Consider the following 26,456-nt stretch of genomic DNA (forward strand, 5'->3'; position numbering starts at 1 on the left):
CCACTCATAGTCCCACCAACACTCCCCGGGCTTTAAACCTTCTTCCCTTGGGAGTTTCCCTATTGGTTCCTCCCACCATTCCTCTGTGTTCTACCAGTGCATGACACCAAGTAAGCAAGCATAGCAAGATCATATCCATGTCATGGTAGAAAGAATGAGTCCAGAAAAATGGTTAATTTCAGGCAATAAAATAAAATAAATAGCAGATACGTTGTGGCTTATTGTTAGAGAACAGGATCAGAAAGCATTAATTAAAGTATTCATTATCTTGGTATTGTCTTTTAAAGCTGTTCCATCTTCTCTCATTAGACTTCAGAAGCCCTGCCTGCTTATCTCACTGTGCTCCTTATCACTTGGTGAAACAGGTGCTACTTGGCTTAAATAGTAGGCACCAGTTGTGATGATGAGAGACCTTCTAGAAGTATGTAGGTTTCAGCCAAATTGACTCTTGCCATCTTGTTGGGCAGACTTATGTGACAGATGGTTTTAGAATAATACTGAGGAAAATGTGGAGTGTAGGTTTGATGGCCATGATGCTTAAAAATGGCTATGGAAGCCTAATATAGAGCAGTTTCGCCAAACAGAAGCAATAGAAGAATTTCAATTTATATTTGGGTAAAGCTCAAATTCCAGTATAGAGTGTGCTTTTGCTTTTCAGTTGGTGACTTTAGTTTTAAACTGTGTGAATGTTACAATTGTGTACCTGGACTCACATGTATGCATCCAGCACTCCTGTATACACACTGCTGAGAGGTTTAGGATCTTTTGCTGGAAGTATGACCTGCGCTTGTTATGGATATGTGTTAGCGCTTTAGCGCCGGGAGCAGGAAAGTATACTTGTTCTTAAAGAGAATCAGAAGGGTACTGAGTCCTGGGGAGCACTGGGTAAGCTCTGCTTTTTTGGATCTAGAAGAGCAAGCTAACAACTGGAGAGTCTGGGGTTTAAATCATATTCTTAGCTAATGCCACCTAGTAGGAAAACAAAGGACTTTGAGATGAGCAATTCCTATAATTCCCCCAGAGTTCTTTTCCATTTCTTACCTTGCCCATCCTAGTGAGAAAAGGACCGGAAACTGGTCACCTTGTTTGCTTGGCAAAAGGGGGCAAGACTTTAATAGTGAGCCATTATCTGAATCCAGCCACCTCCATCTGCTATCTGGCTTCAAATCACAATTGTGTAGATGAATCCCACTAGAGTTGGGTATCCTGTACTTGGCAACTAAACTTGCATGTGATAATCTTTAAGTCAGATGTGGAGGATCTCAGAATATGCCTGAATGCCTTTCAGAAGAAGGCTGGAATCAGGTTTGTTCCATGTATGTGTGTCATTTCATGAGTGTTTTTAGTCACAGTAAATTTCATATTGCCTGAATAGGACTCATGTTTCCATTACATCCCGTAGCTGCAGTTCTCTACCTGCTTACCCATCAAAGTCAGTATAACTTAATTTTGAGTAGACATCTACTCAAATATTGTGCTCTAAGAGGTTAAAGACTGCTCAGGTATCCCATTTTTTATTATTCTTTGATACCTTGCAAAGGTAGGTGTAGGTTTGAATTTCAAGTTAGTTTTCTTCTGTTGTATTGCAGTCTTTTACCACTTAAAAGCTATATGCAGCTAGAATAACAATATAAATTAATGATATTAGTGAGTGTATATTGGCCCCCTCCAAGGTGGGCTCCAAGGTACAGAGCCCTTCTGTTTCTTTCTGTGAGGTAAAAATGAGTAAACAACTATTTTGCAGCAAACACAAATGTGATTTTTGTATAGCTCGAAAGTGATTCAGGGTATAAAAGCTTGGTAACGAAGCTTTATACAGTACTCTCTAGGTCAGACAGATTGATTGTTAGGGTGAAAACTAAGCTCTGTATCAGACTAACAGAGCACACGGCTTTATAATGGAACATATGATAAAGACTTTTCATATACATATAAAGCCATATTTCATTATATTTTTTTCAGCTGAATTAAGGCTGGGTTTTGTCTTTCTCAAAGAGCTAGCTTGCTGTAGTGGTTAGAATATCAGACTAGAACAGGGGAGAACCGAGGTTGACATCACCGCTTGGCCATGAACCTCACGGGGTGACCTTCAGCCAAACAGCCTCCCTCAGCTTGACCTAGTGTTTAGTGGAAGTACCTTATACACTGTCATGAACTACTTGGTGGAGGAAAGATTGGGTATGTTGAATGGTTTCTTTAAATGTAAAGGTTCATCATTGTTCCACTCCATGTGTATGTCTTTAAGGGGCCGGAGCAAGGGCCAGAGCAAGATAACGAGACCCAGCTTTACAGCTGTGAAACATAGCAGGTGCTGCTGAGTTGTATTTGATTAAGGCGTGTCAGCATTTGGGTAGAGTATATAAGGAGCAGCACCTAGCTCTCCCATTACCCTGGGGGATGGGTTGGTGGTTGGGTCATGTTGGTTTGTTGATGTATTTAGTGTAAATGGAGTTTTTGTTTTTCTTATTAAAACCTTTAAGTACTTTTTGAGTCCTTTCTTTTTAATGCATGATCTCCCCAGCAAGCTCTCTGCAGCGTTACTATACTGCAAAAGCCAACATCTTTGGTTATGGGCCCAGCTGCTGAGTGGATGACTGCATATTTTTGGACTCTGAGAAAGGTTTGAAAACTCCTTCTCCTGTTAGCGTAGTTTTTGTGGGTCTGGAAGATATCCAGAATGGTTGACCGGGTTCCTGAAGCTGAGAAGGCTCTGGTCTTCCCACAGCTGACAGATGAGAACTATAGTTTATGGTCTTTTCGGGTGGAGGCACTTTTGACCTCTAGAGAAGTATGGACCTATGTAACTGATGACCCTCCTGACCCTGTAACTAATGCTTGGTCGAAAGGAGATGCAAAAGCCAGGGCGATAATTAATTTGGCAGTCAGCGACCAGCAAGTAGTCTATATAAGAAATAAGAAAACTGCCAGAGAAATGTGGGACAGTCTTGCAGCAGTGCATGTTAGAAAAGAGTCAGCGTCTGCAGTGACGTTTTTCAAGCAGTTGTACCAGACGAAGTTGCAGCCTGGTGGTGATTTGGCAGCACACTTGAGACGTCTGGAGGCAATACGCGGTGAATTAATTCAAAGGGACATGGAGATACCTGATATTCAGTATGTTTTTATCATCCTTTTTTCCCTTAATGAGGACTTTGATGGTATAGCTAGCCAGATATCTGCCGTTCCACCAGCACAATTAACTGTGGAAGGGGTAACGGCAAGATTAATGGGCGAGTTGGATAGAAGGGAGGCTTGTGCCATAAGCACTCCTGTTTCCAGAAAGAATGAGGAACACCATATGCAAACCTGTGGTGATACAACTGCATTTAAAGCTGCAAAGCGTTGTTGGTTCTGCAATAAGCAAGGACATTTTGCAAGGGACTGCAGATCCAAAAGAAAGCAAAGTACTCCCAAGTCTGTTTCTGTTCGTCAATCACGGTCGTCAGCCCAGCAGCCGACATCGTACCGTAAAGACAGAAACGAGCCGCGAGCTTTTCACGCTCGGACTAAAGATCGTAAAAGCCCTAAAGGTGCCAAGTGGAAGTCTTTTGTTATCGACTCAGGTGCATCTCAGCATATCTGCAACGATCGAAGCTTGTTTATTTCTTTCGAAGAGGAAATTGGTAATGTACATTTAGCCAATTCACAAGTCCTGCAGTCGCTTGGCAGGGGTACCGTTAAACTTGACTCTTTAAACATTACAATAGCGAACTGCATTTACTGCCCCTCAATGGACAATTTATTATCAGTAAGGTGCTTTGCTCGTCAAGGCATAACTGTGCGTTTCTTAAAGTCAATGTGTGAGTTTTTCGAGGGGAACAAACGTCTATTGTATGCCCGGGAATCTGATGGTTTATATAGACTGTATTTTCGAACCTACTCCCAATCGCCTATAAATTGCAGAGTAGCACAGTCAAGCCAGGGGTTGAGGAATGTAAGACCACATTCTGGGTGTGTCCACATGGCGCACAGAATTCTGGGACACCTGAATTTTGCTGATGTAATTAAGACACAGAATATTGTCAATGGCCTCAACTTAAAACCATGTAAATTCTTTATGCAGTGTCTATCTTGTTGCAAGAATAAGATTAAGGTTGCACGCAAGGGTAGGTGCTCAGATAGGAAAGTAACTGAGCCATTTGAGCGTGTACATTGTGATTTAGTTGGGCCACTCCCACCATCATTAGGAGGTTCAAAGTACTGGCTTACCCTGATAGACCAGTATAGTAGATATTGTTGGACTTATGCAATAGCTGAGAAGTCCCAAGCATTTGAGAAGTACAAGGTTTTTTGCAACTGGGTAAAAACACACTTTAACAAACCAATTAAGAACCTGTTTTCTGACCGGGGTGGGGAATTTGTTTCTGAGGATTTTGAGAAATTCCTGGAAGCGCAGGGGACTACTCATGAGTTATCTTGCCCCCGAAGTCCCTGGCAAAATGGGCTTGTTGAAGTTGTGCAGCGTGACCTGCAGGCAGGGGTTAAAACTTATCTGCACGATGCTAATCTGCCCAAAGCGTTTTGGGCTGAAGCACTCAATGCCTTTTGTTATGTTAGAAATCGCAGTTATCATTCTGGTTTAGATGTCACCCCCTATGAGAAGCTGTTTAAAAAACGCCCTAATCTGAAATACCTACGCATTTGGGGTTCAGATGTAATTATGCATTATCCCGCTAAGCAGAAATTGGGTGAACGTAGTGTTCAGGGAAAATTAATGGGCTACCAGCAGGGGGCGTACAGAATTTACATACCAGCAACTGGCAAATTTCATATTACCAGAAGCATGATACAAACTGTAAATTGGAATGGAGTTGCTGTTTTCCAAGATACTAATGGTATAAATGATACTGAGGAAGAAGAGGTAGAAGAAGCAGCAGCAGGAGGAAATGGTGCTTCTGAATTAATGGAAAAAGACAAAAAGCCTGTTGGATCTGATAATTTGTTTGAGGATTTAAAGGCACAGGCACCTGAGGGGAGGTTAGATTCTCTTGAGTTTTCTGACCGTGAGCTTAGCCTACAGGCACCTCTTCAGTCTGACAATGATGATTTACAACCTGAAACTAATAGTTCACTTAGTCCCATTAAGTCTGAGGAGTCTGACTCTCCTTCCGGACTGAGACGTTCAGATAGGAAGAGGCAGAAGCCACAACGTTTCGCAGATGAACATTTTAATACTGTGTATGCCAATAAGGTGGTTTTTGAGCCAAAAAGCTACAATGATGTTCAGAATTTACCTAAGCACCAAGCTGTAAATTGGTATAAAGCTATGAACTCTGAGATAGCTTCTTTAAAAGAGCATAACACTTGGTCTCTCGTACCACAAACCCCAGATATGAGACTTATTGATTCAAAATGGGTTTATAGAGTTAAAATGAATGACAAAAATGAAGTTGTAAGGTACAAGGCAAGACTAGTTGCTAAGGGTTTTCAACAAATTCCAGGCGAAGATTATGATTTGTGCTATTCACCAAGTGTAAAATATGAAACAGTTAAGCTTTTGTTAAAAGATGCATCACAACGTGGACACTCTGTTTATCACCTAGATATAAAAACTGCATATTTGTTTGCAGATTTAAAAGAACAAATTTTTATGCGTGTCCCTGAAGGCATAGACGCTGCTGAAGGTTTGGTATGCAAATTAAATAAATCCCTTTATGGTCTGCACCAAAGTGGAAGGAATTGGCACCAAACTTTAGCAAAAGAATTGCTAGATATTGGTTTTTCACAAGGAAAGGCAGACAATTGTGTGTTTATAAAGGAAAGGGCAAACTCTGTAACAAAAATATGTGTGTATGTAGATGACGTGTTAATTTCTACAAAAACTAAACAGGAATATGAACAGGTAGTTTCACAGTTACAGAAGAAATTTGATGTGGTGGAATTAGGCATAGCTAAAAATTACTTATCCATGCAAATTGAGAAAGGCAAAAATGGATCTTTTCTGGTTCATCAAACTGCAAAAATTGATGATCTTGTTGAAATGCTACGTTTAGAAAATGCAAATGGGAAGGAAACACCTATGGCATGTGGTTTCACCTTTACAGGTGAAGATAAGCCATTTCCTAACAAAACTTTGTATCGTTCTGCTATAGGCAAGCTAAATTTCATTCAAAGAATCTCAAGACCAGATATAACTTATGCTTTTCACTTTCTGGCAAACTTTGTGGAAAAGCCCACTACGCAATGTTTCTCTGCTCTTAAGAGAGTGGTAATGTACCTTAAACATACCAAACATTATAGGTTGCAGTTTACATCAAGTATTGGCAAAGGTTTTGAAATTTTCTGCGATGCATCTCATGCAGTAGAACAAGATAATTGCAGGGGTGTGTCTGGCATGGTGTTTTGTTACAACGGTTGTCCATTTGAATGGAAGTCCCGGACACAAACCATTATTTGTCTCTCCACAACAGAGAGTGAATTATGTGCATGCGTTCAGGCCACTCGTGATATAGAATGGTATCTGCAAGTATTTGCAGACCTACAAATACAAGTAACACTACCAGTAAAAGTTTACCTTGATTCCCAGAGTGGACTTGCTATCCTGTGTTCAGAGACCAATACGCAGCGCACTAGAGTCTTAAGATTACGTTTAGAATTTGTAAAGAAACTAATTGCTGATGAAATGGTTGTATTTAAATATGTTCCAGGTGACAATCAAATTGCGGACATTTTTACTAAAGCACTTCCAAAGGTTACACATGAAAAACATGTACAAAGTATGCTTTATGTTTTTGTTTCACAACGATGAACCGCAGGGGAAATGTTGAATGGTTTCTTTAAATGTAAAGGTTCATCATTGTTCCACTCCATGTGTATGTCTTTAAGGGGCCGGAGCAAGGGCCAGAGCAAGATAACGAGACCCAGCTTTACAGCTGTGAAACATAGCAGGTGCTGCTGAGTTGTATTTGATTAAGGCGTGTCAGCATTTGGGTAGAGTATATAAGGAGCAGCACCTAGCTCTCCCATTACCCTGGGGGATGGGTTGGTGGTTGGGTCATGTTGGTTTGTTGATGTATTTAGTGTAAATGGAGTTTTTGTTTTTCTTATTAAAACCTTTAAGTACTTTTTGAGTCCTTTCTTTTTAATGCATGATCTCCCCAGCAAGCTCTCTGCAGCGTTACTATACTGCAAAAGCCAACAGTGTATACAGTGCATGCCCATAAATAAATAAATGAAAGTAATACAGTGGTACCACGGGTTACAGACACTTCAGGTTACAGACGCTTCAGGTTACAGACTCTGCTAACCCAGAAATAGTAGCTCAGGTTAAGAACTTTGCTTTAGGATGAGAACAGAAATCATGCAGTGGCGGCGCAGCGACAGTGGGAGGCCCCATTAGCTAAAGTGGTGCTTCAGGTTAAGAACAGTTTCAGGTTAAGAACGGACCTCCAGAACGAATTCAGTTCGTAACCCGAGGTACCACTGTATGGGCATTAATGAAAAACCAATGGGGGTGGGGAGCTGCAACATTATATATCAGCAAGATGGGACAGCATTACCAAACCCTCATCCCCTTTTCCTTTTTCATTGTAATTTAGAAATAAAATATCTACCTTGCTTGTGGTTGTCCCTGACTGTGCTTCTGATAAGTAAGGATCCAGCAAGTTTTCTAATGCATTAGGGGTAATGTAAGTGGAATGTCTAATGCATATAACAGCTAACTGTTATGCAGCTTAATATTCATCAAATAGCCTGTATTTGATGTATACCTTAAGATACATAAGGGATAGTGACAACTTGGAACTGGGTGCAGAGAATGCAGCTGAATGAGACAAAGCTGAGGGAACCCTGAGGAAGTACCACCTACCTTGGACTTGCCAATAAAAAGCAAGTCTAGAGTGAGAGACTAGGGTGATGTCTGCTGTTTCCAGGATCTCTTCTTGTTGTGCGATTTTTTGTGGTGAGCTGAGAGTTTGTTTGGACCCTGAGGTGAGAACCCGGAGAGAGAGGGGGGAAACAAATTGAGGTTGGTTTATATATTTTAGTAGCTTTGTATTAATGTAATTTTTGTGTGTTTAACTGTGTATTTTTGTAACATTTTAAGTGCACCATTTAAGATATTTAAATATATTAAGCATTATAGAAATTAAATATTTTTTTAAAAATCATAATAAAAAACCCCTAAAAATACATTTTTTTAATCTTGCATTACCTACAACTCATACAACTGGGAACAGTTGCTTATTTTGTCCTTGATAGAGACATCAGTTGAGACTCCTTTTCACTTTCCTTTCTCCGTGGAATCCTTGTGAAGGCCTGACTTAAGTCTGCAACTGGTTTTGGAAAGTATATTCTTCGAAAGCGAGAATTAAATCTGATCAGTTTGAAAGCTGTGAAATATCTAATCAAACAGCGTGGATTTTATGGAGGGTTTATCCCTTGGAAATATCCTTTCTAGTGTCATGCAGAACTGGAGCATGTAAGAGGTACTTTACTCCCTCCAGTCAAGCGAAATACAGCATCGTAGTAGAAAGTGCCCTTTAAGACCCAATAACTGCTTTCAGCACATTGTAAACCCTGGGAGTAAGAATATTTGAATTGGTGCTGATCTGAAGAATATGAATTCTTTGCACCTTCAGAGAGGGTGGAAGTTCAAAACCGGCCCCAAAATTTTGGACTCGGGGCAAATTCCATTAGTGTGTGTGTGTGTGCGCGCACACACACCAGTGGCTGGCCATTTGAAATGAGGTGGTCTTCTCCTCCTTTCAAATAGAAAAATGTGCTGTGTCTTTCCTAGGGACATTGTTTGGGACAGGGCGTGGGGGGAGGCAGCTGCGCTCACTGACCCTGTTGGTGTTGATAAATATCCTGAACCTTCCACATTTGATTCAGTGATGACATTTCTGTGTAAACTGTTGCAAATCTTTCTCAGTGTGTGTGCAGTTGACTATGACTTAACTGGGTGCAGTTGTATGCAAAACCTCTTATGGGAGCCAGCCAAAAGGGCAGGAGTGAATGTGGCAAGCTTTTCCTCCATGTCAGGAAATCTAGAGAAGTCATTTTGCTATAGAGTTGAACTAGATAAGGAGGTTCAAGCCTATGCAAGCTTTTCACTTGTACAGGGAAGGGTTTTCCCCAATTGGGTTTCCTCCAAATTGCTGCAGAGGCAGGTGTGTGCAGGGGGCAGGGTGAGGTGGGGACTGCTTCTTGGTTTCATTGCTCTTCGCAGCCTTTGCATGGGAAGAAGATAATGCACAATTATTAGTGCTGAACTTTCCTGGAGTAGCAGCTAGATTTGAATCCCATTGTATAAGCAAAGAGGTCAAGGGAAGGAAGCTTTTTCAGGAGGAAATCACATGTTTATGCAGAAATGTCCATGTTTGGAAACATCATGGATATCCAAGGCATTCTATTGAGTCCCATAAACAACTGAATGGTGAAAACTCTGTAGAGTTAAAGGGATAATTTCTGCACACTCAAAAACAGCCAGGCCAGACTTTTGTTTTTTGGGAATTGTAATTAAAGCTTTGAAGGGTCAGAGAGAAGATCCCATATTGTAGCAATTGCAGAATCTCACGGCTTCCATAGGAATGAACATGGCATTGGGAATACAGTCTAAGGCTTTCTTCCAGTTTCTTCTCTGGAAAATCGTAGAGCAGTGATAAAACAACAGCAACAACATATCTTCAATGTCATAAACAGTGGTACCTCGGGTTAAGAATTTAATTCATTCATGAGGTCCGTTCTTAACCTGAAACGGTTCTTAACATGAAGTGTGCTTTTGCTAATGGGGCCTCCTGCTGCCATTGCGCCACTGGCATGCGATTTCTGTTCTTATCTTGGGGCAAAGCTCTTAACCTGGAGCAACCACTTCCTGGTTAGCGGAGTTTGTAACCCGAAGCGTCTGTTACCCGAGGTACCACTGTAATTAAAATGGCAAGCAACAGACTCTGGGTAAGATTATCTGTGCATACTAAAAGGAACATTTATATGCAAGTTATTGACTTCCAAAAATAATAGTTTATATTACATTGAAATAAGTGCTTTGAAGATGACAATTACTTTTGGGCAAACGTCTAGTGCAAATGTGACTTGAGGAGAATGGGGTAACTGTGCCCCTGAAGGACCAGGTGCGCAGCCTGGGAGTCATTTTGGACTCACAGCTGTCCATGGAGGCACAGGTCAAATCTGTGTCCAGGGCAGCTGTTTATCAGCTCCATCTGGTACGCAGGCTGAGACCCTATCTGCCTGTGGACTGCCTCGCCAGAGTGGTGCATGCTCTGGTTATCTCCCGTTTGGATTACTGCAATGCGCTCTACGTGGGGCTACCTTTGAAGGTGACCCGGAAACTACAACTAATCCAGAACGCGGCAGCTAGACTGGTGACTGGGAGCGGCCGCAGAGACCACATAACACCGGTCTTGAAAGACCTACATTGGCTCCCAGTATGTTTCTGAGCACAATTCAAAGTGTTGGTGCTGACCTTTAAAGCCCTAAATGGCCTTGGTCCAGTATATCTGAAGGAGCGTCTCCACCCCCATCTTTCCACCCGGACACTGAAGTCCAGCGCCGAGGGCCTTCTGGTGGTTCCCTCACTGCAAGAAGCCAAGTTACAGGGAACCAGGCAGAGGGCCTTCTCGGTAGTGGCGCCTTCCCTGTGGAACGCCCTCCCACCAGATGTCAAAGAGAACAACAACTACCAGGCTTTCAGAAGACATCTGAAGACAGCCCTGTTTTGTGAAGCTTTTAATGTTTGATGTATTATAGTATTTTAATATTCTTTTGGAAGCCGCCCAGAGTGGCTGGGGAAGCCCAGCCAGATGGGCAGGGTATAAAAAAATTATTATTATTATTATTATTATTATTATTATTATTATTATTCTGTTATTAAGATCCTATTGACTGCAAGGAATAGAAAACGGAGAGAATATATCTGACAGAACTGAAAAGCAGTTTCATTCCTGCTGCTCCCACTCTTTAATTCAAAATAATGACCTATTCAGGTTGATGCCATGTTCTTAATTTGTCATTCATTAGACTGCATGTGGCTTCTAGATGCAAATTTCACAAACTGGTCTTGTGTCCTGGTGTAATATGACAACTTAGTTTTTTCAGCACTTGTCTTCCTCGATTTGTGCTCAGCTGTGCAAAGTTCTTTTCTTTCATGTTCACAATTTATCAATACAATCAGCTATACTTCACGATAATCCATGAGGTTAGTCACTAGTAAATGTGTTTAGAATTTCAGCTTTGATTGTTTTATTGTAGGTGTAAATGTAAACCAAATCAATGTTGTGCATGGATCCTAAGTTTTATTGAGATTGCTTAAGGATTTTATCAATAGATAAAGATTTTATCAATTACATGCAGGCATGTAAGTGTGCATGGTTGAGCAAAGATAAACATAGTTCTCACATTTTACAGGGAGCACCATGGACATATAGAGCAGATAGGCTATATATCTGCGAATAGTGAGATGGCACTGATTGATGGGTGGGAATTTTGGATGGGAGAAAGGAACTGAGATGGCAAAAGTCTTAGCTTGCAAGATTTCACCTTACCAATATTGTTTCATGTGTCCATACAATCACAGCAGCTTTTCACCTCAATGATTCACATTCAGTAGTGTCCTCAAACAAGAGCTGCAAGCGTTCATGGGTGAAATGAAGCTCTGTAGGAAACAAGGGAGCATTCATGTGAGGCAGCCTTGCTGTGCATTCTGGTGGGCCTGTTCCCCGCCTTGCAAGCCTTTTCCACCTAGCCTGGGAAGGCAGGGCCTTGACTCACTCTTGCAACCAAAAGCTGAACATGTGGCTGTTCAAAGTACAAAGGATGGCCGAACAGATTCTTGGGTTGGGGTATGGTTTAGGGGCTTTTGTTGGTGGGGGCCTTCTGTTGCTGTTTTAATTGCCCTCTTTAAAATGTTTTAAATTGTTTTTGAACGGCTTTTAACTTATGTGTTTTTAAATTTGGGGTTTTTGTTGTTTTAAAAGTGATGTAGCTTGTGCCTGGGAAGAGAGGAGCTGGGGGGAGCAGGGTTGACCCCAATTGCAGTGGTTCTGGGCTAGGGGATGTGTGGGGGTGGGGCAGGCTAGGTAAGGGACACACGGCACAGGCAGTTAGTGACTGTCATGTGTCCCTCCTCCGAGTTCCAGTTGTCCTATCAGTCAGTTGTCGGGGCTGCAGCTGCTGTTGCTGAATGCCAGGTTGGCTCTGACTTCCGATTATGAAGGAGGAGGCTGATCTGGTCTGTATCACTGAGAGCTGGGTTAGGTGAACATGTGGTAGAGTTAGCCACACCCAGCTATGCCCACCAGTGTGTTCTGTACAGCATCATGGAAGACTGGAGGGTTGGGGAGGGGGGAGTTGCCATCTCTTTCTCCAGGCTCTCTGTCCAGTTGTGGGGAGTGGGGATCTAGAGTGGTTTGTTGGTTTGGTTTTGCTGCATTTTTGACATTGGCTGCTGTTAGGAAAATTCCTAAGGTTCCTTTCTTGAAGTAGACTTCCAAAAGCCTCTGAGGAAAGAGGAGTCAGGTACACAAGGTAGGCTCAACGAAGATTTATTAATCATTAAGACCATGTTGGATGTTCAGCCATGAGGCTATTGCCACAAGCATGGTCTGACCATGGTACATGCCTTTAGGTTCTTCCTCTATACTCTTCTATCAGGTAAATTCAGTTTCTACTTAGAAACTCCCATTATGGTATTAAGGTGTTATCCTCAATCATTCCTTTTCAGCAGATTTTGGCTTACATACTCTGTTACCTTTCTCTCCCAAACTTGTCCTTGGCAATCCTCCTTGTTTGTGCTAACTCCTATTTATGTACAGATAGGTAGCCGTGTTGGTCTGCCATAGTCAAAATAAAAAAATTCCTTCCAGTAGCACCTTAAAGACCAACTAAGTTAGTTCTTGGTATGAGCTTTCGTGTGCATGCACACTTCTTCAGATACATATCTGAAGAAGTGTGCATGCACACGAAAGCTCATACCAAGAACTAACTTAGTTGGTCTTTAAGGTGCTACTGGAAGGAATTTTCCTATTTATGTATTTATACATACATACATACATGCCTACATACTTTTCAGGTTTATACATTTCACTGATTTTACAATCATTTTGACATTTCAAAACTTGACTTCCCCCTCTTTCTGCAGTTCGTTAAATTTATTTTAAATATCTTCTGTATATCCTAATTAATTTAATTTGCTCATTTAGGTAAAGGTAAAGGTAAAGGTACCCCTGCCCATACGGGCCAGTCTTGACAGACTCTAGGGTTGCGCGCTCATCTCACTCTAGAGGCCGGGAGCCGGCACCGTCCGCAGACACTTCCGGGTCACGTGGCCAGCGTGACATCGCTGCTCTGGTGAGCCTGCACCAGCGCAGCACACGGAACGCCGTTTACCTTCCCGCTATAAAGCGGTACCTATTTATCTACTTGCACTTTAAGGGTGCTTTCAAACTGCTAGGTGGGCAGGAGCTGGGACCGAAAGACGGGAGCTCACCCCGCCGCAGGGATTCGAACCGCCGACCATACGATCGGCAAGTCCTAGGCACTGTGGTTTTACCCACAGCGCCACCCGTGTCCCTTAGCACCACCCGCTCATTTATTCATCTTTAAATATATATGAAACTGCAGGTTATTACAATCATCCTGCCAGTGTTTACAGTTTATCTGTAAATATTCAATAAACCATGTCCATTCTTTTATAAAAGGTTTGTTATCTTGATTTCTTATTCTTCTGGTAAATTTCGTTATTTCTGCATATTCCATATGTTTTTGTATCCATTCTTCCTTTGCTGGGACTACTACTTCTTTCTCGTTTGTGCTAACTCCTTACCATTACATTCCAATAAATTTTCCTCCTCTCGTCTGGAGAGCTGTTAATCTCATGTTAAAGAACATAGTTGCTTAGTTGCTGAGGGCAAGGTTGGGCAAGCAGTTCTAACTCTAAGCATAGACAGCAATTTTGATCTTAACTGTTTCTATAGTATCCATATCATTATACATGTCCTATAATCTAATACACACCTTTCTAACATTGTAAATTGGGGACTTTCTTTTCAGTAGGAAACAGTATAGAATAATCCTAATCAGTTGCTAACTTTTTCCTAGACTTTTAATAGCTGCATGAAAAGAGAAATTTAATAAGCAATAGTTTGCCCAACATATAGACACAGGGAGTGAAAAACTTCGCTGCTGAATTTCCTTTTTTCCATACAGTTGGTTGAGGCACAGGAACTCTGGCAGAAAAAATGGAGATGGCAAACCTAATTTTATTCATCACAAGAGTTCACCCACATCATTAAAGCACTACATATCAGCCACAGTCTTGATATACTTTTCTTTGTTACTTCTCCACCTTGTTTTCATGATATTCAATGATACAGTTCATTTTATGCAGAGCTGGATTTAGTTTGTTATGGGATGTCATGCAGCTGTAGGGAATACAGCATTTCAAAAAGGAGTTTCAGGATGTGACTGTATGTCTCAGGAACACTCTGAACAAGAGAGATTTAAAACCGGAGATGAAAAATGTATAGTTTTATTCTATAGATTTTTAAAAATAGGTATGGTTGTTGCCTGTGTATGACGCGAGGCTGAAATGCTGTGCACCCAATCACAGCACCCTCCCTCCACCCTAGTGGGTGAAGACAATTGTGATAGTGTGATGGAATAAACTTGACGAGACAATGATCTGGGATTAAATATTGGCCACAACTTCATTGTGAAGTTGAGAGCCAGTGTGGTGTAGTGGTTGAGAGGTAGTTTCGTAATCTGGGGAACCGGGTTCGCATCTCCGTTCCTCCACATGCAGCTGCTGGGTGACCTTGGGCCAGTCACACTTCTTTGAAGTCTCTCAGCCCCACTCTCCTCACAGAGTGTTTGTTGTAGGGGAGGAAGGGAAAGGAGAATGTTAGCCGCTTTGAGACTCCTGAAGGGGAGTGAAAGGCGGGATATCAAATCCAAACTCTTCTTCTTCTTCATTGCTTACAGATGTAGGTAGACTTTGGCTTAGGCTTAAGCAGGGTCATGCCTGGGGTATGGACCACGTCAAGGCACAGGTCCACTGATGTGGCCCAATCCCAGTGGCTGCTGGAAGCTCTATGGCCCATCTGCCCCAGACCTGGCTTCTGGACAGAGACTTCCACTTAGACCCCTCTAACCGGGTACGCTGTGATTGCACCTGCTAAAAGGTGGGATGATGCACCACTTTACCCCAAACCCTTTAATGGACTAGGACAGGCATCCCCAAACCTGGCCCTCCAGCTGTTTTGGGACTACAACTCCCATCATCCCTAGCTAACAGGACCAGTGGTCAGGGGTGATGGGAATTGTAGTCCCAAAACAGCTGGAGGGCCAAGTTTAGGGTTGCCTGGACTAGGATTCCACCCAATGCCCTTTTCACCAAAAGTTGTGACACTTGCTACGAGGAAGGCAAAATCTCCAAATGGGCCCAATTTGTCTGCAGGCAAATTCCCTCCCGGCTCTGAATACAGCAACCATTGTCAAACCATAGCAAGGTCAATATACATGATGCGAAAGGAAGCCAATGAAGGTTAAGACGCAAGTTATACAACAGCAGCATGAAGTGAAGGAGGGACGGAGGGTTGCTCTTTGGTCAACTTCACTGAGTGACCCAGGTGCAGTTGGCTTTTATTCCTAGGCAGTGGACCAGAGTGAAGACTTTCTGACTCCTGCCCATCACCCAGGCTCTACCCCCTGCCTGCCCATGATTGGGCAGTTCAAAATTTCAGGCTTGATGGCTATCCCAACCACCCAAAGCTGCCAAATGGGAGAGGACCCAACTGCTGGCAGTGAAGAAAAGGCTTTCATCTCTGGGGGTCAGAGGGTGGTATGTGGTCAGTGGGCTAAGACTACTTCCCTAAATGTTCCTGGTAAATTAGAGTATTAAAGTGTGTACCTTTTACTGCAACTCATTTGTATATATTCATTTTTATATCATTATATTTTTACCCCGAAGTGACAAAAACTCTGTTTGAGAGCTGCTCCTGCTAAAACCATTGCTGCATGGGAATACTTTTTGTGTAGCCCTATGTCAGCTTCCACTTACAGCTGATGAGTGGGAACGGCTGGAGCTGAGGAACAGGAAAGCAATAGTTAGTCTGTCAGGCAAAGCAACTACACTTGGATCGCTTGTGTTTGGTGCTTTACATTTAATGTGTCTCTGTGATGTAAAAGCAGCTCCACCCTATGCTGACAATTGGGTGAAGCCTGTGAATATTCTAAAAATATTCAAAAGAGCCATTGTGGTTTAGTGGTTAAGAGCGGTGGACTCGTAATCTGGTGAACCGGGTTTGCTTCCCTGCTCCTCCACATGCAGCTGCTGGGTGACCTTGGGCTAGTCACACTTCTCTGAAGTCTCTCAGCCTCACTCACCTCACAGAGTGTTTGTTGTGGGGGAGGAAGGGAAAGGAGATTGTTAGCCACTTTGAGACTCCTTAAGAGGAGTGAAAGGCGGGATATCAAGTCCAAACTCTTCTTCTTCTTAAAAAAAAAAAAGCTGGGTAACAAAAAACCAAACACCTTTGGAACTTGCCTTGAGAAAAGTAGTTTCGCGTCCGACTTTATCTGTACAGTATGTTTATGTCATGTGACAAAGACACATGAGAGCAGAAGCAGCAAAGCAGGCTGGGAAGTGCTGGGACTGCACAATCATTTGGGCCTACTAAAGTTATTCTACTAAACTGCTAACTGTTGAGTCACTCTGACATGTGACTTAGCAGCCAGTTTCACTTTGTGCTCTCTGTAAGATGTTAGTCAGAGTCAGTCTGCCTCAGCTGTGAGCAGAGTCAGTATGTAATCTAAGTCAAACTGTTTGGAACCATGTTGTTTATGAAGAAGTTGATTTTAATTCAGTAAAGCTTTTATTCTTTAAAACTCTGCATTATTAATTTACGCTGCACGTCAGTTTAAGTTAAATGTTGATTTTTAATCCATGTGAAAATATTATTTTTGGTGGTTTCTCAATTCTCATGTTGTCATAATTTCTGCCACTTGAAGACAGATACAGTGGTGCCTCGCAAGACGAAATTAATTCGTTCCGCAAGTTTTTTCGTCTAGCGAATTTTTCGTCTTGCGAAGCATGGTGTCGGAAAAGTTTTGGAAAAGCTTCAAAAATCGCCAAAAACCTCAAAAAAGGCTACCACACTTCTATGAGTTGCTCCTCGAAGTCGCAACTGTATTAACGGTGTTAAGAAAAAGGAAACAAACTTGCAAAAAACACAAGACGTTTTCGTCTTACAAAGCAAGCCCATAGGGAAATTTGTCTTGCGAAGCAGCTCAAAAACCGCAAAACCCTTTCGTCTAGCAAGTTTTTCGTCTTGCGAGGCATTCATCTTGCGGGGCACCACTGTACTGCTAAAGGGAAGAAAAGTATTTTGTATAAATACAGAGGGGGGAAACACACACACACACACACACACGATTTCTGATTCACTAGCTGGGAAAGATAGGAACAGTTTATATTCTGTGCCTTTTTGAATTAATAGCCTAGCCAAGGCAAAGATTTGTGGAGATTTGTATGCTGAAATGTACTGTAATGAATGCAATTTTCAGTTTTATGGGGGAAGTAATACTTGCGGCCAGCAATTTGGCACTTAGAACATGAGCTTTCTATTTGCAGGTACGTAGATTATATTACAGTGACTAACAAAATTGAGATATTAAAGTCTTAAAGCAACACATTTTCAACTTCTGTCATCTTCCTCTTTTCACAAGTGTGCATGAATGTGTCTCTGTGTGTGCATATATATATGTGTGTGTGTGTGTGTGTGTGAGAGAGAGAGAGAGAGAGAGAGAGAGAGAGAGAGAGATACGCCAAGCCTTTCATCTGTTGCCTGTGAATTGTGATGCCTTTGGAACAGACATAATTAATTTATTTTATCTCTTGATTGTACATAACCTGTTTGTCGTCATGCTTCCCCATCACCTCTGCCAACTTGACAAAAACAAACATACCTAGTCATATTGCCTTATCACATTTTTAAACCTATCACGGCTTTGAAACAAAAAACGTATTTTACACCTACTCTCCCATCAATTCTCAATTTTGCACAATGAAATCATTCTAAGTTGGTACATGTGGGTTCTTAAATCCCTGCCTGATCACCAAGGGTCTTCATGGAGATCAATGAGGTTTTCAGATTCACCATGATTTGTTGATCTTATTTGCAGGGCAGTGTCAAAATAGTGTTGGGCACATTTAAATCCCATTTGTTTTAAGCAAGAATAGTAATAATTTGATGGAGAATTGTGTTTGTCCTTTTGAGTATTATATGTACAATTTTTCAATTTTGAATTGTGTGGGTTTTGTTTTTTTAAGTATGATATGAACACAATTCAAAATATCCAGTGCCATGTATCTATGGTCTCAAAAAATGTGTAGACTGAGAGGTTCCAAGATTGGCTCAAATTCTTACAAAAATTTCTGAATACCCCCCATGTCCATTGGACTCTTTCTCATTCCATGTTTTGGAAGATATGAGGTCATCTAAAGTGAGTTGGATAGTTCCCGAGTGTTTTAAAATATTTTTTTATTGTGTTGTTACTACCTATATTTCGTCTCATTCTTCTCTGCTTTAATTAATTGAATTTTCTAAAAACAGCAACAACAACTGTAATCTTGTTTAAGTATCTTGGCATGAACAGGCAGGATGAAAATTGAGTGACTAGTTTTGCCCCTCCACTGATGGAATTATCTTTGATCCAACAGAGGCTTGGAAGGGGAGGAAAGTTAATTTTCACAAATCCTCCACTCCCTTCCGCATCTCACCAGGGCACATGCCATGCTATTCCAAAGGCTCCTCTAATTCTCTGGAGCAGATTTGGGGGACATAGGGGAATCATTTCCCTTTTCCCCCTCAATGGAAGCCTTTGCTGGATTAAAGAGCCTTATGTAAATGGAGAGATACAATTGAATATAATCCGATATATATTGATCTGATGGAAACCAAGGCAGCTGTCAGCACAGGGATGGCTAGCCAGAGATCACAATTATTTGCACTGGTGAATTTATCAGCAAAACCATGTCTGTTGAAATGCAGTGCCAGAATGGAATCACAGCACTGATGAAGCAGTAAAGTCATCCCTGTTCTAAGTACTTATATATATATTTGGCAGCACATGAAGTTTTCGGACTGATGAAGCAGATGCCAAAAGTCAGGTTCCCATTATTACTTGCCAGTTATTCTCAAAACGAGTGGGTTTTTGTTTCTCTGTCTATGATCCAACTCACATCACCACTGGGGACATGGTGACTACATGTTGGTTTTATGAGGCTGATTTATCCCACATAAAGTATTTCTCATATATTATCTAGTTGTAATCCCCATGAAAGGTATTAATATTCCCTATATAGCAGGTGGCAAAATGGAGTGTGAGTGATAAACATCTAAAGCAAGATTTGTTTCCTTTGTAATTCCTATGCATTTTTTTAAAAAGGAACAAATAAGTATTTTTTTTCTTGCAAAGCAGACAAGCCACAAAATGTATAATCTACCAGCTACCTCTCCCTATTAACCAGACTAGAATTAATAGAAAAAATTCTGTAACTAGAATTAATAGAACTTTCAAAAGTGTGCAGGATAAATTTATATCGGAGTGAGCACCAAAACAACAAGCCTCCATAAAAATTGCATGTAGGAGTGGTTATGAAATCAAGCAACTCTATTGCATTTTTTATCCTATATGGATTTTTTAAAAACCTTGTTCTCCTTATCCACTCAGGCATTTTAACTTTACAACTTTACCTCCCTGAAGTCATATTTAAAGTATATTGCAAAGACAGTCGCATATTAATCTTCCCAAACTTAACTGTTAATTCTTTTTTTCCTGTCTGCTACAGTGAGTCAAGGTGGGGACGCAGTTGCATCAGACACATGTCCTGATCCAGGTGTTCCTGAAAATGGGAAAAGAACAGGCTTGGATTTCCGGTAAGAGTTTTATATGTCTGACTTAAAAAAAGAGTAAAATTTAATGTGAGAAGTGTGTGCTCAACTTGAAGTTAGAATTCCTCATAAAAAGTGCTTGTTCCTGTGGTTTAGTCACAGAAAATTTGGATGCAGTATGAAATATACTCAGAGTCGCAAAGTGATTTCATGCTCTTTATTCAGCTCATAGTGGTGAGGAGGAATGAATGAATGTCCCCTCAAAGTATCTGCTTTATATACATTATTTACACAATGGGCTGCACATGATTGGTTAATTCTGGGATTCTACTGTAAGCCAATCAGGTTGTGGATTCACTTATATCTGGAGCATGATTGGGTGGTTCCTGCCAACCAATCATACTGCTGCATTGTTCTTGGACCAATCAGACTGCTGCATTCTGAATCCTATTGTTCTAGGACCAATCAGACTGCTGCAATTTGGATCCTATTGTTCTAGGACCAATCAGACTGCTGCAGTTTGGATCCTATTCAACTCAGTACATAACACCCCTCCCCTCTAAGTTCCAGTCCTGCCCGGGAGGTCGCATTCATAGTCCTCGAGGTACGCCGGCGGCCTACGTGTGCGTTGCGGCCTGGGGTGTTCCCTGGTCCGGGGTTCAGGTTCTGGCTCGTGTTCCAAGGATGCTGGCTGTGATGGGGCTGTTTGGTCTGGCGCAACCGGCTCGCTCAGTCGTGGTTCTGGTTCCGGTGTCCTTTCGGCCTCGCGGGTCCTCTCTGTATTTACTGATTCTGCCTCTCCTGCTGGCCCCTCCTGGTCCATGGTCCTCACTGCCCCTCTGTTCTCTTGGGACTCCTCTGACCTTTCCTCCTCCTGGTTTTCTCCTGGGAATCGTCGCCGTATCTGGTCGCAGTGGCGGCGCCAGCATTGCCCCCCATCCGTTAGCACCTCGTACGACACGGGGCCAGTGACCCTGGTGACTGTGGCGGGTACCCATGCTGGGCCTGCCCCAAAATTCTTTGCGTACACTGGGTCCTGGGCCTTGAAGGTCCGGGGGTTCCTGCCTTCCCCCACCACTACCTCATCCTGAGCTCTATCGGGGTGAAGGCGGTCCAATCTGATTGCCAGGCGCCGACCCATTAGTAGTTCAGCGGGGCTCCGGCCAGTCGTTGAGCTGGGGGTGCTGTGCTGTGCTAGGAGGAATGTGGCAAGGCGGTACTCCCAATCCCCTTGCGTCATGCGGCGAAGGGTGTCCTTGGTTGTCCGCACCATGCGTTCTGCTTGGCCATTGGTGGCAGGGTGGAATGGCGCCGAACGGATGTGGCGGATGGCGTTCTGCGCTGTGAAGGTTTGGAATTCTCCTGACATAAATGCAGTCCCATTGTCTGAGACGAGAGTGTCAGGGAGCCCGTGGGTTGCAAACAGCCTGCGTAGTACCCGGATGGCTGCGGACGTGGAAGTGGACGGTACCAGTGCGACTTCCAGCCATTTGGTGTAGGAGTCCACCACTATGAAGAATGTTTTCCCCTGAAAGGGGCCAGCGAAGTCCACATGCAGGCGTGACCATGGTGCTCGGGCGGACTCCCAGGACTGGACTGGGGCCCTTGGGGGATCTGGGCGGGATTCTTGGCAGGCCTGGCAGTGTTTGACCCAGGCCTCTATCTCTCCGTCGATCCCTGGCCACCACACATAACTCCTGGCGAGGGCCTTCATTCTTACTACCCCTGTGTGTGTTTCGTGTAGGGCTGTGAGGACCCTTTCATGGAGGGGCTGGGGAACAACAACCCTGCTTCCCCATAACAGGCACCCCTTGTGGGCCGACAGTTCATGTTTGCGGGTTGTGTAGCCAGCGAATTCTGGCCCAGGGCTGCTGCTGGGCCATCCCCTCCACACCCAGTCCAGGACCCGGGAGATGACCCTATCTTTCTTGGAATGGTGTGCAACTTCTTGTGCCTGAATGGGGCGGTCGGGAAGCAGCTCCAGGCTCATAACCTCTTGTGCAGGTGCTGGGTCGGGGCCTGTTTCCGGTAGTGGTAGCCTGCTGAGGGCGTCCGCATGGCCCATTGCCTTCCCCGGGCGGTGAATCAGTGCATACTGGTAGCTGGCAAGGAAAATTGACCACCTGAGGACGCGAGGAGACAGCACTTGGGGGGTCTGCTTTTCAGGGGCAAACAAGCCAAGCAACGGCTTGTGGTCAGTCACCACGGTGAAGGGCCGCCCGTACAAGAAATCATGGAATTTTTTTACTCCCTTCACGATTGCCAGACCCTCCTTGTCTATTTGCGAGTAGTTCCGCTCGGTTGCGTTGAGTGTCTGGGAAAAGTATGCCACCGGTACCTCTCTTCCATCCGGGAGTTGGTGTCCCAGGACAGCGCCAATGCCATAGGGCGAGGCGTCGCATGCTAGCACCACCGGCAGCCTCTCGTCGAAGTGTGCCAAGACCGAGTTTGAGACAAGCAAGTCCTTGACTGCCTGGAATGCAGCCTCCTGGCGCTGGCCCCACACCCAAGGGGCCCGCTTGTCCAGGAGTCTGTGTAGGGGCTCTGCTACCGCCGCCTTGTGGGGAAGGAAGGAATGGTAAAAGTTCAATAGTCCCAAGAAGGCCTGAAGTTCCGTCTTGCTCTTGGGTGCTGGGGCATCACAGATGGCCCGTACCTTGTCCCCAGTCGGGTGGACCCCTTCTGCGTCCACCATAAATCCCAGAAAGTCCACCTGAGGCACTCCTAGTAGAATTTTTTCCCGCTTCACCTTGAGACCCGCCGTCTGGAAACGGTGCAGAATGGTGCGGAGGCGGTCCTCAAACTCCTCTGGTGTGGGCCCGGCAATCAACACATCATCGAAGAAGGGGGTGACACCAGGAATCCCTTTAAGGAGCGAGTCCATTAGATTCTGGAATATGCCTGGTGCCACACTGACACCGAATTGCAGCCGCTTTACCCTGAACGCTCCTCTGTGCGTCACAATCGTCTGTGCCTCTGCTGTGGCCTCATCTACTGGCAGCTGTTGATATGCTTGGGCCAAGTCCAGCTTGCCAAAAATTTTCGACCCAGCCAGTGTGGCAAGGACATGGCTGACCACTGGCACTGGGTATGCATGGGCTGTGAGGGCCTTGTTTATGGTACATTTGTAGTCTGCGCAGATGCGGACCGAACCATTAGGCTTGACGGGTGTGACGATTGGGGTTTCCCAGGGGGCATTAGGCACCGGCTCCAGCACTCCTTGCTCCACGAGCCGGTCCAATTCCTCGTCTATACGGGGTTTCAGGGCGAACGGGACCCGGTGGGCCTTGAGCCTGACCGGTCGTACTGCGGGGTCAAGCTGTAGAGCAATGGGGGGGGCGTATACTGTCCCAATTTCCCATCGAAAACCCCTGGAAATTCCTTGCAGATGGCGTCCACGTCCACTTGTAAGGTAGTGTGGTTCACTCCGGTGATGGCTAGCCCCAGTGGTCCAAACCATGCCAATCCCAGTAAGCTAATGTAGGGGCCCTTGACCATGAGCAAGTCCAGTTGCCGCGTCCGCCCTCGATATTGCACCCTGAAGGTCCCCACCCCCATTGTGGGGACCTTACGTTTCTGGAAGTCCCGGAGGGTGAATGGGGCCGGCCTGAGTTTGGGACCCCCAGTAGGACACAGTTTCCTTAAGGTCCTTGCCGAGATTATGGATAGAGTTGAACCCGTGTCAAGCTCCATGCGGCATGGGGCCCCCTCTATCTGGACCTCTACATAAATTTTCTCTACGTTGGGGTGGGGCAACTGGTATACCTGGAAGTCCATGAGCTCCGTAGAGTTGCCTTGGTGCGTTGGGCTCTTGGATTGGTCATCTGATGCCTGGCGTTGGGTGGGCCGAGCTCGACACACCCGGGCGATGTGTCCCAATTTTCTGCACTGCCTACACTCTGCGTTGCGGAAACGGCAGGTCCTCCTCTCGTGACTTTCCACGCAGCTTGCGCAGTTCCCTCCTTCTCGTCGAGGCAGCTGTGGTATGTGGGCTGCTTGAGTGCGCTGCTGTACTCGGTGCACCTCCTCCCTGTCAGATCCTGAGTCGTCGGTGAGGTCTTCATGGTGGACCCTCGGTTGGGGTGGCAGGCTCGGCCGTGCCTCTTGCGTCGACCTCTTAGCAGCTTCCGTTGCCAGGGCCTCCTCCAGAGCGACCTGGAACGTTAGGTCCTTCTTGGCGTAGAGGCGTCGTTGCAGCTTCTCATCCTTCAGGCCACCGACGAGGCGGTCACGAAGCATGTTCTCCAGTTCTGAGAAGTTGCAGAACCGGGCAGCTTGGCGGAGAGAGGTCACAAACCCAGTTATGGTTTCCCCAGGGGCTTGCCGCTTTGCGTAGAAGGCATTTCGACGAGCCACCACTGAGGGCTGCGGCGAAAAGTGCCCCTTCAGCTGTTCCATTATTGTTTTGTATGGAACAGTAGCGACGTCTTCAGGTGCAAGGAGAGCCCGAGCGATTTCAAATGTCTCCTCTCCGCAGATGCTGAAGAATATTGCCCTCTTCTTGGCGTCTTCTTCATCGGTGACCCCTTTGGCTTCTAGAAGGAAGGTGAAACGGGAGGCGTACGCTTCCCAGTCTCCAGATGCTGGGTTGAATGGCGAGAAGCTGCTGTCGGTTGCCATTCTGAGTTCCTTGTGTCCCGGAGCTGAAGCCTGGATACACGGTGCGAGGCGGCGGTGCGGCAGGTGGCGGTGCTGCGGTGCTGTGTGTGGCAGTCAGCTCAGCGGGATCCCACCTTCGTCGCCAGTGAAATATACTCAGAGTCGCAAAGTGATTTCATGCTCTTTATTCAGCTCATAGTGGTGAGGAGGAATGAATGAATGTCCCCTCAAAGTATCTGCTTTATATACATTATTTACACAATGGGCTGCACATGATTGGTTAATTCTGGGATTCTACTGTAAGCCAATCAGGTTGTGGATTCACTTATATCTGGAGCATGATTGGGTGGTTCCTGCCAACCAATCATACTGCTGCATTGTTCTTGGACCAATCAGACTGCTGCATTCTGAATCCTATTGTTCTAGGACCAATCAGACTGCTGCAATTTGGATCATATTGTTCTAGGACCAATCAGACTGCTGCAGTTTGGATCCTATTCAACTCAGTACATAACACAGTAACTTGGAGGTTAGGGCACCTCCCCACATGGACTTGCCACTGGTGGATCTCAAAGTGAACAGGCAATTGCATGTGAGCAAGATCTCCAGTGTGCCCTGTTCACATGGGACATACTGCGCACAGGCAGCTTCCTTGACTTCTCTGTATTGATGCCAAGCTGCAAATATGCTGCAGTCATTTAGAATGTCTCCATACACATGTTTGCTAAGCATTTCTCTTAGCCCAAAGGTACTTAGATTATAATGGTTCTGGTAGCCTACAAATTAGACTATTGCAATTGGCTCTGTGTGGCACTTCCCTTGAAGGCAGTCCAGAGGTTGCAACTTGTGCAGAATTCAGCAGCCCAGAGATTGGCTGGGACATTTACCCTGAAACAGCTGCAAGGGTTGCCTGTCTGCTTCTCAGACCTTACTATGAAGGGTGGGTAACAATTTGGCTGTCTAACCATCTTACAAAAATAGTAGCATGCCCAAAACTGCAACTCTTGGGGCATTGAAGGAATGACAGCTCCTATAACCTTTTCCTAGGGCCAATAATTCCATCATAACAATACCTGGATGAATTAAGCTGCATCTGTTTGTGAATAGCGTGTACACAGTTCCAGACTGGAATAGTGTCCCATTAATTATGTCATATTCAGAGCAATAAGTCAAAGGGTTGGAGGGGGTTGCTTTGCGGTGGTTTTATGACTAGATAATAAACGAGTATTATTCTAGAATCCTATATTGCGTGCCTTGAACAATATTTTGCACGCCATGATACCCCCTATTAAAATAAAGTGCCTACATTGCTGAACTACATAGGGTGGTGGTGATTCATATAATATCAGATATGCTGCTTTGAAGTATGACATACCTAGAAAACCTGTGCACCTACCAAGGCACTTGCTGCAATTGCCGACTCTGCTATGGGAACATGCATAAAACCCAACAGCCTTAGTAATGGATCTGGAGCAATGTAATAATAATGGCACTGCCGAGCAGGAGAGAAACATTGAATTAGGAACTGGGTCTCAAAATGGTTCTACCTGGGGATTTAAATCAGGGATTGGGAAACTGCGGCCCTCCAAATGTTGCCAGATTCCACCTCCCATCAGCTCCAGACAGCATAGCCAGTGGTGAGGGATAATGGAAGTAGAAGTACGAACAGCAGGATCCCCATTCCTGGTTTAAAATATCCCTTTTCCTACATTTAGTTTCATTCTGGAAGTCATAGTGGGGGGCAGTGGCGTAGCGTGGGTTGTCAGCACCTGGGGCAAGGCAAGTAATTTGCGCCCCCTAACCCGTGGATTTGCACCCCTAACCCCCAGATGTTGCACCCGGTGCGGCCGCCCCCCCTGCACCCCCCACGCTATGCCCCTGGTGGGGGGGGGGGAATAATCTATTTTATCAAGTCAACAGTTCTTTCTCTCCCTCTCTTTCTTTTGGAAAACCAGTACAGTGCTACCTCGGGTTAAGAACTTAATTTATTCCGGAAGTCTGTTCTTAACC

At 44.4% G+C, this 26,456-nt stretch overlaps 1 protein-coding gene across 1 annotated transcript in view; it reads left to right on the top strand.

Annotated features, from left to right (window-relative positions):
- CSMD1 (CUB and Sushi multiple domains 1) overlaps window positions 1-26,456 on the top strand; it is a 998,673-nt gene that overhangs the window by 657,698 nt on the left and 314,519 nt on the right. Inside the window, exon 8 of the mRNA XM_081189289.1 lies at window positions 19,805-19,892. Coding sequence (XP_081045415.1) covers window positions 19,805-19,892 — 88 coding nt within the window. The remainder of the gene's footprint in view (window positions 1-19,804; window positions 19,893-26,456) is intronic.

Source organism: Podarcis bocagei (genome assembly GCF_964188305.1).
Source record: "Podarcis bocagei genome assembly, chromosome: 3".
NCBI classification, from domain to species: domain Eukaryota; kingdom Metazoa; phylum Chordata; class Lepidosauria; order Squamata; family Lacertidae; genus Podarcis; species Podarcis bocagei.